This window comes from Poromitra crassiceps (assembly GCF_964638095.1).
Source record: "Poromitra crassiceps genome assembly, chromosome: 8".
NCBI lineage: Eukaryota > Metazoa > Chordata > Actinopteri > Beryciformes > Melamphaidae > Poromitra > Poromitra crassiceps.
Genome location: NC_139629.1, coordinates 1935612 through 1948672, shown reverse-complemented (window position 1 = coordinate 1948672; position 13061 = coordinate 1935612). Strand labels below are relative to the sequence as shown.

Below are 13061 nucleotides of genomic sequence, written 5' to 3'. Positions count from 1 at the left end.
AAAGGACTTCTCTAATCCCGGGGGGGGATCTCTGTTTGTGTTCCAGTTCATTGACAGCGATGAAGACAACGACGGCTATGTGGACACAGATGAGGAGGTTTCCAATGGGAGAATGAATGTGCTGAACGGCAGCGGGCCTCCCTACTTCCACAGCTACCTCTACATGAAGAGTGAGTCACTTTTACTTCCACAGCTACCTCTACATGAAGAGTGAGTCACTTTTACTTCCACAGCTACCTCTACATGAAGAGTGAGTCACTTTTACTTCCACAGCTACCTCTACATGAAGAATGAGTCACTTTTACTTCCACAGCTACCTCTACATGAAGAGTGAGTCACTTTTACTTCCACAGCTACCTCTACATGAAGAGTGAGTCACTTTTACTTCCACAGCTACCTCTACATGAAGAGTGAGTCACTTTTACTTCCACAGCTACCTCTACATGAAGAGGGAGTCACTTTTACTTCCACAGCTACCTCTACATGAAGAGTGAGTCACTTTTACTTCCACAGCTACCTCTACATGAAGAGTGAGTCACTTTTACTTAGGGCTGGGTATCGAGTTTCGATACTTACTTGGCACCGAAATGAAAGCATCGATACTAAGGGGTATCGAAGCCTCCCTTGTCAAACGATACCAATTTTCGATACCAAAACAAAACAGCGTCATTGAGCCTATAAGCATGCGACATGCTTGCACACCGCGCTCTAATACGGCTGGTGATTGGCTGTCATGTAGAGGCATGCAAGAAACGTTACGCCCACTTTAGCCGGTGTGTTTGTTGTGAGCCAGGCGTGCGGTGCGGATATAGACAGTATACAAGAAGTTAGCCACTCAAGGTAGTCCTATCCTGGAGTACCATATGGCGAAGATGATGAAATGCAGGGAAAGAAACAGAAACAACAAGAACTGGTTTCCACAGACAAGAGAAATAATCGCGAGGTGGGTCAGCTTACCGCAAATTGTTGTTGATGTTAGTGGTTATCAGATCCCTCAGTCTGACAAATCCATGCATCTGACTGTGAGTTGTCGCTATCATTAGATCGTTTAATTAATTGCCGCCGTAACGTTATGCGCAAGTGGGCATTGTGTATTTTTAGCAACTCGTTAACAAACGCTGATGTCATGATAGTTTGTTGAATGTAAATGCGATTAATTTACATTGATAGGCTAGTAAGTGAATGCATGAAGTGGAGCTGTCTCGTCAGATTGGACAAGAATGACGTTCTGTTAGATGTTTCATTAATTAGCGTTAACGTTATGTGCAAGCGGGCAGTTATCACCCATTATGTATTTTTAGCAACTCGTTAACAAACGCTGATGTCATGATAGTTTGTTGAATATAAATGGAATTCACTTTGTGCCATTATTGATAGGCTAGTCAATGCTCAACTATAGTCTTCCATGCATGAAGTGGAGCCATCTCATCAGTTTGGACAAGAATAGAGTTCTGTTGCATCAGTGAGCATTAAACACCGATTTGCAACTCTCTGTTTTGCACTGAAAACTATTCCACTGATTTATTTGTTTTACATTTCTTTCCTTTGTAGTACTCCAATATTTTTTGTAGGGACGGCAATAAGTTTAGACAACTTAAAGTTATGTTAAATACAGTAGGTTTTATTTTTTTCTGCTGTAAAACTTAAGATGGGGGAAAACTAAAGATTTGTAAAATAATTTCAATGTGTAATGCAGTTTTATTTTTGTTCAAATGGATTTTTCTAAAAATTGGTATAGAAAAAAGTATCGTTCAGGAACCGGTATCGAAATCCAAGTATCGAAACGGTATCGATATCGAAAAATTTTGAACGATACCCAGCCCTACTTTTACTTCTACAGCTACCTCTACATGAAGAGGGAGTCACTTTTACTTCCACAGCTACCTCTACATGAAGAGGGAGTCACTTTTACTTCCACAGCTACCTCTACATGAAGAGTGAGTCACTTTTACTTCCACAGCTACCTCTACATAAAGAGTGAGTCACTTTTACTTCCACAGCTACCTCTACATGAAGAGGGAGTCACTTTTACTTCCACAGCTACCTCTACATGAAGAGTGAGTCACTTTTACTTCCACAGCTACCTCTACATAAAGAGTGAGTCACTTTTACTTCCACAGCTACCTCTACATGAAGAGTGAGTCACTTTTACTTCCACAGCTACCTCTACATGAAGAGTGAGTCACTTTTACTTCCACAGCTACCTCTACATGAAGAGTGAGTCACTTTTACTTCCACAGCTACCTCTACATGAAGAGTGAGTCACTTTTACTTCCACAGCTACCTCTACATGAAGAGTGAGTCACTTTTACTTCCACAGCTACCTCTACATGAAGAGGGAGTCACTTTTACTTCCACAGCTACCTCTACATGAAGAGTGAGTCACTTTTACTTCCACAGCTACCTCTACATGAAGAGTGAGTCACTTTTACTTCCACAGCTACCTCTACATGAAGAGTGAGTCACTTTTACTTCCACAGCTACCTCTACATGAAGAGTGAGTCACTTTTACTTCCACAGCTACCTCTACATAAAGAGTGAGTCACTTTTACTTCCACAGCTACCTCTACATGAAGAGTGAGTCACTTTTACTTCCACAGCTACCTCTACATGAAGAGTGAGTCACTTTTACTTCCACAGCTACCTCTACATGAAGAGTGAGTCACTTTTACTTCCACAGCTACCTCTACATGAAGAGGGAGTCATTTTTACTTCCACAGCTACCTCTACATGAAGAGTGAGTCACTTTTACTTCCACAGCTACCTCTACATGAAGAGTGAGTCACTTTTACTTCAACAGCTACCTCTACATGACGAGTGAGTCACTTTTACTTCCACAGCTACCTCTACATGAAGAGTGAGTCACTTTTACTTCCACAGCTACCTCTACATGAAGAGTGAGTCACTTTTACTTCCACAGCTACCTCTACATGAAGAGTGAGTCACTTTTACTTCATCAGCTACCTCTACATGACGAGTGAGTCACTTTTACTTCCACAGCTACCTCTACATGAAGAGGGAGTCACTTTTACTTCCACAGCTACCTCTACATGAAGAGTGAGTCACTTTTACTTCCACAGCTACCTCTACATAAAGAGGGAGTCACTTTTACTTCCACAGCTACCTCTTCATATTCTGACATTTCTCTTTGTGTCTTCTATAGCCTATATTTTGTTCCATTTGTTAACTTTTGCTAACTTTGTACCTGCCACTTTGACTTGCACTTTGCCACACTTGGGCTGTTATAAACAACTGTTTATGTGTTGTATATATTGTAAATTTCATCTCACCTATTGTGTTTATTATTATTATTATTGTTGTTGTTGTTGTTGTTGTTGTTGTTGTTGTGGTGGTGGTGGTTGTTGTTGTTGTGGTGGTGGTGGTGTTGTAACTTGTGCACCAACCTCACAAGTCAATTTCCTTGTACGTGCAAACATACTTTGGCCGAATACACAAATTCTGATTCAGCTTCTTTTCCTCCCCTCCCTCCCTCCCTCCCTCCCTCCCCTCTGGTCCACCTGGTTCTCTGCCAGGCGGTCTGATGATCCCGTGGCGTCGGCGCTGGTGTGTGCTGAAAGACGAGACCTTCATGTGGTTCCGGGCCAAGCAGGACTCCCTCAAATCCGGCTGGCTTTACAAGAAAGGAGGGGGGATGTCCACCTTGTCTCGACGCAACTGGAAGATGCGCTGGTTCGTGCTGCGCGAGTCCAAGCTCATGTACTTTGAGAACGACAGCGAGGAGAAGCTGAAAGGAACCATCGACATCCGCACAGCCAAGTAAGAGCCACCTGTTCGAGACAAGCTCCTTGGTGTTGACATTTTAGACTCACATTTTCATGTTAGCTTGCAATTAATGTTTAGTGAATTAATATGTTTGCTTGCTTTTTAAAAAAGAAGAAGAAGAAAATGTTACATTTCATGGTCCATTAAATTGTGGTTTACTCTTGGTCTTTCTATAGGGACATAGTGGACAACCATGAGAAGGAAAATGCACTGAACATAGTGACAGATGAGAGGACGTACCACATCTATGCAGAGTCTCCTGAAGATGCCAGGTACATTATACCTACATATCCCATGGAAGGCCTTTTCATTCAATAACTGTAGTACTTGAAATATGAGCTGTATTTTACTGGGTTCTTTATCACCTCACTATGGCAGTTATGTGGAGATGAAGTTCCCCCTTGTGGTCACCAGTGGAACTTCTTAATTCTCTTAACTGCATACTCACAGATTTCCTCTCTCTGCTTTGTGTTTGAACTCCCTCTGACCCGTCCAGCGGTTGGTTCAATGTGCTGAGTCGGGTCCACAGCACCAGCCCAGAGCAGCTGATGGAGATGCACCATGAACAAGCCAACCCAAAGAACGCAGTGGTCAGTGCTGCTTGACCTCTGTAGGCTCCTGCCAGGCCTCCACACACACATTCACACACAGCTGTCATGATGAAGCATGTGACTTCATCAGCTGCACAATGACACCTGGGGCAAAGACGTTTTGGGGGGTATTTTTAGCAGAATTGTTTTTACACATACCGGTACATTACTGTGAAATTGTTCATGTTTATGGATAGTAACAGAATTACAGTGTAGAGTGGTGAGTAATAATATCTATTCATAGAAACAGAAATTAAGTTAGCAAGAAAAGGAAGCAGGAAAACATGACAACAAAAGACAATTATTAAATTCAAATCAGATGTATGTATAACCGAGTTAAAACAAATGAGTTATACCCTCTGCATTACCCCTAACCACCCCTTTCCTTCTCTTCAATCAACTTGACGCCCACCCCACCCCTTCCGTTTCCACCCACAAAACCCCATTGGATAAACTCAAAAGTGCATGCTGATGATCAGTCTGAAAACAAGGTTTTAACCCAACAGCCCAACTCTTGTGCTAAAGTAAGGTCTGATGAAGTCATATTCATTCCTCCCTCTCTTGACTCTCTAGGGCACACTGGATGTCGGCTTGATTGACTCTGTTTGTGCATCAGATAACCCTGACAGGTGAGAAACGCTCCACGGATCGAACCCATATCTGATTGAAAGCATGTTTGTTTAAACTACACGCACGTGTTCTGCTCCCAGGCCCAACTCGTTTGTGTCACATGTGTTCTGCTCCCAGGCCCAACTCGTTTGTGTCACATGTGTTCTGCTCCCAGGCCCAACTCGTTTGTGTCACATGTGTTCTGCTCCCAGGCCCAACTCGTTTGTGTCACATGTGTTCTGCTCCCAGGCCCAACTCGTTTGTGTCACATGTGTTCTGCTCCCAGGCCCAACTCGTTTGTGTCACATGTGTTCTGCTCCCAGGCCCAACTCGTTTGTGATCATCACGGCCAACCGGGTGATCCACTGCAACACAGACATGCCGGAGGAGATGCACCACTGGATCGGTCTGCTGCAGAAACCCAAGGGAGACTCCAGGGTTGACGGACAGGAGTTCCTGGTCAGAGGTCAGTCAACAGGGATACACACTCTCACAGTATGGGGTCAGAGGTCAGTCAACAGGGATACACACTCTCACAGTATGGGGTCAGAGGTCAGTCAACAGGGATACACACTCTCACAGTATGGGGTCAGAGGTCAGTCAACAGGGATACACACTCTCACAGTATGGGAGTATCATTTGCTTAAAGGATATGAGGTGATATAGTTCTGGTTAGCATAGATGGCTAGTGTCATACCGCACTGAGGTGAGTAAATACACTGTATTTTGCATAAAATAGGGATGATAGTGACATATGAAGGGAAAAGTCCTTTAATCTAAAATGGTCTTTATTAAGATTCCGTGAGTAATTAATTTCTTTATCCCACCCCAGGCTGGCTGCATAAAGAGATGAAGTCAGGAGCCAAAAGCACCTCGCTGAAGCTGAAGAAGCGCTGGTTCGTTCTGACCACTAATTCCCTGGATTATTACAAGTCCTCCGAGCGCAACACGTCCAAGCTGGGAACGCTGGTCCTCAACAGCCTCTGCTCCGTGGTGCAGCCGGATGAGAAGGTCTTCAAGGACAGCGGTCAGTTCGTGTTGGCCGTTATACTCCTCTTGTAGAGGAATACGTTTGTGGGTTCTTGTTCTTGTTAGAGTCACTGAAAGAACTGAATACACTCGCTCGAGTAGTAGTAGCACCATCTCAAGCTTCCAGCTGGAAATGTATTGTTTAGGATTGTTATACTAGCTTCAAAAAGTTTTCCCCAAATGTATGTTGTTTGCAGTATATTATACACTAGTATTATATAATATTATACTAAATTACTATCTAAAATTCCAAATAGAGATGATTCATCTTTCCTTCCACTATTTCATATGAACTAATTTCCAATCTTTGAATGGCACAGTCGTAGTGTAGACGAGGGCACCATGAACCAAATTCAGGGGAGGCAGTCAGTCAGGAACGCTTAGTGAGATGATGCACTTTGTCAGATGGCCTCTCGTCTCCCGGCTGGGCGGTGTTTGGTCCTTCGGGCCAATCACAGTGCTCGAACACGGCAAACTGTATGATGCTACTCTGACAACACGCACATACAGTATGCTACTCTGACAACACACACAGACAGTATGCTACTCTGACAGCACACACAGACAGTATGCTACTCTGACAACACACACAGACACTATGTTACTCTGACAACACACACAGACAGTATGGTACTCTGACAACACACACAGACAGTATGCTACTCTGACAACACACACAGACAGTATGCTACTCTGACAACACACAGACAGTATGCTACTCTGACAACACACACAGACAGTATGCTACTCTGACAACACACACAGACAGTATGCTACTCTGACAACACACACAGACAGTATGCTACTCTGACAACACACACAGACAGTATGCTACTCTGACAACACACACAGACAGTATGCTACTCTGACAACACACACAGACAGTATGCTACTCTGACAACACACACAGACAGTATGCTACTCTGACAACACACACAGACAGTATGCTACTCTGACAACACACACAGACAGTATGCTACTCTGACAACACACACAGACAGTATGCTACTCTGACAACACACACAGACAGTATGCTACTCTGACAACACACACAGACACTATGCTACTCTGACAACACACACAGACACTATGCTACTCTGACAACACACACAGACAGTATATTCCACACTGTGACTGTAGTACAATGTGTTCACGTGAATTCAACTTGTTTGTTTTTGTGCCCGTTTGTCCCGCTGCTGCAGAGCGCTGTTTGTTTGTTTAGTCAATGTTTATTCCTCATTTGTCAGTTAACACACGTGTCAGTTACATGCTGGAGTCTGTGTGTGTGCGTGCGCAGCTGCACGTGCGTGTCGGAGTCACTCACAACTGACAGTTCTATTCGTAATTAATGGGAAACCCTGTATCATGTCAGTTGCCATATCCACTCTCTCCTCACATACGCACAACGGAAAAGCTATCCAGAAGCGTAGTTCTTTTAAAAAACATGTTTCTTTTACCCTATTGATCTTGTTAACGTAAACAATACTCATTACATTACACATTACTGGAATCCTGATCTTTGACGTTCCAAAACAGCCCAGTGGACAGAAATCGATCTGTCAGTAATTTTGGACGTTTTCTGCTGCAGCGAGTGGCAATTGACAGACACACGCCCTGGGCCTGTACAGGATCTGTACTTGAACTCTAAGAAAATATTTCCTGATCTTTAGTTCTTTAAGGTTCTTCCAGTGAGTTGTATTGTTTCTTCTATGTTGTTCTTATTATGACTTAAGTATACTTGTTCACCCAGGTTACTGGAACATAATAGTCCATGGGCGGAAGCACTCGTACCGTCTTTACACCAAAATGCTGAATGAAGCCATGAGATGGGCGTCTGCCATACAGGGGGCGATAGAGAGCAAGGTTCCCATCGAGACACCCACTCAACAACTCATCAGGGACATCAAGGTACAAAAGCATTCATGGTTTCTACTAATTACTATTCTATGAGACTTTATGCTGTATCTATATTATACGCAACTGACTGCAATGTACTCATTGAATTACACAAATAAATCAGCATACTGTAAATAACATTTGCATATTGATTTAATCATAACTCCAATTAATTTCAGCTGTGCAAGGCTTTACCTGGGACACACACTGTAGTAAAGTGAGGTACTTGTTCTCACTCTGTGTGTGGAGGGATATTCCTTTTCCTGCTCTGGGTTTTGACTACTTTTCTTCACATTCAGCCAGTGTAGGACATTTTTTAAATATTTGGAGGGGCAACTTTTGCCCTACTGTCTAAAAAATGGGGACATTTACAAAATTTGGGGGGCACTTAAATTTTTTTTAATTTAGCCTAGTACATAAATTTGCTAAAGTCTAGTGCGAACAACAGCACTCTTTGTGTGTGTGTTTTTTGTTGTCTTCTCCTGGCAACCAGCTTGCAGGTGCTGAGTGTGTTAGAGAAGGAAATGGAAATTAAATGAATTAAATGAAACCAAAATTATCAAAATATTGGGGGCAATTTTTGCCCCTTGATCGTGGTTTTTAGGGGCATTGTGAGATTTCTTGGGACACGTTTGCCCTCCCTGGCTAAATTCCTACACTGCATTCAGCTGTTTGCTGGATTTACCACAGTGATGTCATACATCACTGATATTGCTATTCTGGTCACTTTAATTAAACACTGCGTTGATCTTTTCACTCAAATCAATAAGCTGCAGTCTGAAATGCAATCTTGCTAAATGAGAAATTCCCAAAGACATTGCTATCAGAGTGCTGATCCTGCTCTCTCTCTCTCTCTCTCTCTCTCTCTCTCTCTCTCTCTCTCTCTCTCTCTCTCTCTCTCTCTCTCTCTCTCTCTCTCTCTATCCAGGAGAGCAGTTTGAATGTGGAGGCTGTGGAGCAGACATACTGGAGGAACCCCATCCTGAGATATACCCAGCATCCTTTGCACTCCCCTCTACTACCTCTGCCTTATGGAGATGTCAGTGTCCACTGTGAGTGTACTGGCCTGCAGATACTGGTGACTTCTGTTGGTTCTGATCAGTTGATGAGATAGCCTACAGCAGGGATACTCAACTTGCTTTGCCCGGGGGCCACTTTCGTGAAATGATAGAAGGCCAGGGGCCAGTTAATAAACAATCAATATACATTTTTCTGTTGCGGATTGTAGGTTTTTGGGGTGTCAGCCGGAGTTTAGTCTGACAATGTTGTGCACACCGGATTAGTTAGTTAGGTTAAGTACATACATAAGTGCCTGGGTAGCGAGCAGACGGCGGTATTTGACAATTTAGCAGCTAAATCATAGATTATTGAAAGATATTCCATATTCCAGACTGAAATGCTATAACAGAAGTGGAGTATTGGCCAGAATGACATGAACATTTGGACACTTATTCAGCGGGTATCTTGCATGTTGCGTTCAGGTGCACTGTAAAAAATATATATATATATGACAGACCCTGCTCACTAGTCACAAGGTTAGTGTAGTGACTGAGAGCAGGGTCTGTCTGAGAGCAGGTCACGTGGGGGCTGGGTTTACCCAGGCTACCAGTTGAGTATCACTGGCCTACAGTATCTATCTGACTAGACGGGTTGTCATTAAAGTCTCTCTCTGGGGGTGTCTGGGTAGTATAGAGGTCAAAGCATTCACCTACCATCAGTGAGGCCCGCGTTCAGCTCCTGCTAGCAGTACTTCCTGCTTGGTCCGACGTGTGGCGTGTCTGCGGGTAGGAAGCCTGTGAGGTATGAGTCCTGGTCACTGCACTAGAGCCTCCTCTGGTTGGTTGGGGTGCCTGTTCAGGGGGCAGGGGAACTGTCAGGAATAGCGTGATCCTCCCACGCGCTACGTCCTGCCGGTGAAACTCATGTATTGGAGGAAGCCTGCGCTAGTCTACGGCTCTCCCCAGATCGGCAGGGGGTGGAGCAACTACCCAGACAGCAGGGGGAATTACAATTTGGGAGAAAATAGGAGAAAAATCTGGTGACTTGATAAAAAAAGCTTCTCTCTCGTTCTCTCCATCTCTCTGTGTGTCCTCGCTCCTCTTTCCTCTCTCAGTGCAAAAGGAGAAGGGCTATGCCAGCCTACAGGACGAGGCCGTGAAGATTTTCAACTCTCTGCAGGAGATGGAGGCGGTGTCGGACCCTGTGCCCATCATCCAGGGCATCCTGCAGACCTGCCAAGACCTGCGGCCACTAAGGGACGAGGTCTACTGTCAGCTGATCAAACAGTCCAATCACGTCCCTCAGCCCAACAGCCCAGCCAATCGCGCCCACTGGCACCTCCTGAGCTGTATGAGCTGCACCTTCCTGCCCAGCCGAGGCATCCTGCGCTACCTCAAGTTTCACCTCAAAAGGTACCATTTCAATGGGACTCACCTACACGGGTAAAGGTTCAATAAAAGGCAAAGAAAATCTGTTTGCGAGCTGTGTTTTATAACAATATTTTATCATTCATTTTATAACGGTGTTTTATAACAATTAGTCAATTAATCTATTACTTGTCGATGGATCGATTTTTATAAACGATTAATTGTTTAAGGGGGTACGGTGGCGCAGTCGGTAGCGCTGTCGCCTCACAGCTAGAAGGTCCTGAGTTTGATTCTCGCCTGGGACGCTGTGGGCGCTGGAGTTGTGACCCCCCCCATATCTTCAGTGCCTACTGCCCAGGTGGGCTATCTCGTCGAAAGGTCCTTTCTGTGTGGAGTTTGCATGTTCTCCCCGTACCCCCCCAGGATGTTCCTCCGTACATAACCCCCCACTAAAAACATGCAGAAGATCGTCATCCGACCAGTGACGACAACATCTGAAGTCGGTCCAATGATGGTCCAATGAAGGTCCCCGGGCGCTGGAAAGAAAAAGCGACCACTGCTCCTGGCCTGCCCCCTGGAGGAAAGGACAAGCCTGGATCGGTCAAATGCAGAGGACATATTTCACCGGCCACCGTCAGCATGAGTGTGTGTTGTGGTGTGTTCGTGTGACAATAAAGACGGGCTTCCGTCTGAAATCGTGTTTTTTTTTTTTTATCGTGTTTTTAACACGTTGACTGCCACTGACGTATATATACGTCAAAAAAAATCCAGCGGTTCACTGCCATTGACGTATTAATACGTCAAAAAAATCTATTTTTTTTTTTGACGGTGCTACGTGGATCAATGCCCCCCGCGTCTCCTATGGAGATATTGGAAGTATTGAATGTGTATAATCTATTTTACCGACCAGCTAGGTGGCGACGGTGCCCTCCCGACAGAGAGAAAGTCAACCAAAAGCAGCCGCCTCCCGCGGCTGCTTCCTCCATTCTCAAGGAAATGGCTTGCCGATTTTACAGTCATCAGTCACCAGACTCGCCGCTCTCGGGCCGCGCCAGCAGCAGCACACGGGGGATTGCAAATTTGCATAAGCCTAGAGTCGCACGGGGCTTCATCGGGGCTCTCAAACCCAAGAGACGAGTGAGACCTATCCACACTCGCTGCCAGGGAGGGAGGCTGCTCAAACTCGCTGCCAGGGAGGGAGGCTGCTCGAACTCGCTGCAGCAGCAGCAGCAGCAGACCACTCGCTTGTGACAAACGCAGGCTGAAAGCCACTAGACACGCTCACGGAGGGAGGAGTTGAAGGAGAGGGCGTTCGGAACTATATTGTTTGGATGTCTGATCTCTCACTGATGCCAAAAATAAATGGTTAAAGTGACTGTTCTGCCTGTTTGATTGAATTTCACAAAACTGCGATTATCTCAGCTTCCTGTCTCAGAGGCTGAAACCATGCTGTACTCAACGGCTAATATCTACATAACTACTAACTCTACAAACTAACTCTTTTAGACAGAGAAAGCACACATTCTATTAGTACTTTTCTGAACTTTGTGTTCACAAACTCCAAGCAGAAAAGAATCCTCGGCTCTTTTAAAATGAGCCAGAATCCTCAAAAAACGGCCTGGCAGAAGCTACCTACAGCAAAAAAAAAAAACGGCTGGCAGTCAATGTGTTAATCTTTTTTTTTTTTATCGTGTTTATTTATTTTTATTTTTTTTTAAACATGTTTTTAATCTCTTTTTTTTTATCGTGTTTATTTATTTTTTTAATCGTGTTTTTAATCTTTTTTTTTTTTATCGTGTTTATTTATTTTTTTATTTTTTTAATCGTGTTTTTAATCGTTTAGACTATTTTTTTTTATATATTTTATTTTGCCATTTTCAAAACGTAAAACAGAAACAACAACAAAAGGCTCAGACAGAGAAAGAAAAAACAAACAAACATAATTCACATTCCAGTATTACAGCTTGACACTACCAGCCACGTAAGGTCCCCATGTGCCTGTAAGGGATGTGCATGGGATCCCACGCAAAGGGTCCATGAGAAGTCAGTTATGCGAGTCACGTACCGCTATTAACCTCATCCAAATAGGCCAGAAACGGGTCCCAGATAACCAAGAACTTCCCAAGAGAATTTGTCCTCAAAAACCGGAGCCTCTCCATACGTATAACCGAGATCATGTCCGTCAGCCACAGCTGAAAAGAAGGTGTAGAGGGAGACTTCCACTCCCTCAGAATGAGTCCCTTGGCGACAGTCGTTCCCTGAGACTGTTGTATAGCCGTAGGGAGGAGCAGAGAGGATTCCGAGCAGCCGAAAATGGCGAGTTCCGCCCCCGGAACTCGCCAACCATAGAAGGGTTGTTCTATAGGCCTTAGAGTACCAGTCAAATATTTTGGCCTAAAACCCAGATAATGAAGCACAAAACCAAAAAGCATGGGACAATGTACCCTCTAACACCTGACACCTATCACATAGTGGTGAGACGTTTAGACTAATTTCTAAGAGAGAAATACTAAAATTCTCTCCTTTCAGCTTCTTAAATGTGAATATTTTCCTTGTTTCTTAACTATAAAACTCTCGTAAAAAAAAAAAAAAAAAAAAACTCTCGTAACGGGACAAGCCCCGTCTTTTATTGTCACATAAACACCACAACACATGCATGCGGCCACAACACACTCATGCTGACGGTGGCCGGTGAAAAGTGTCCTCTGCATTTAACCCATCCAGGCATGTCCTTTCCTCCGGGGGGGCAGGCCAGGAGCAGTGGTCGCTTTCTCGTACAGCGCCCGGG

The 13061-nt window shown here is 44.3% G+C and overlaps 1 protein-coding gene across 1 annotated transcript in view; it reads left to right on the top strand.

The window, feature by feature from the left end:
• The window catches only part of LOC310781630 (unconventional myosin-X-like), a gene marked incomplete at its 5' end in the record, with an annotated part of 36130 nt that overhangs the window by 15514 nt on the left and 7555 nt on the right, over positions 1-13061 (top strand). The window contains 10 exons of the mRNA XM_083642232.1: positions 47-170; positions 3534-3777; positions 3960-4055; positions 4280-4373; positions 4947-5002; positions 5306-5448; positions 5815-6009; positions 7762-7919; positions 8836-8959; positions 10021-10318. Of these exons, the coding sequence (XP_083498358.1) occupies positions 47-170; positions 3534-3777; positions 3960-4055; positions 4280-4373; positions 4947-5002; positions 5306-5448; positions 5815-6009; positions 7762-7919; positions 8836-8959; positions 10021-10318 (1532 nt within the window). The remainder of the gene's footprint in view (positions 1-46; positions 171-3533; positions 3778-3959; positions 4056-4279; positions 4374-4946; positions 5003-5305; positions 5449-5814; positions 6010-7761; positions 7920-8835; positions 8960-10020; positions 10319-13061) is intronic.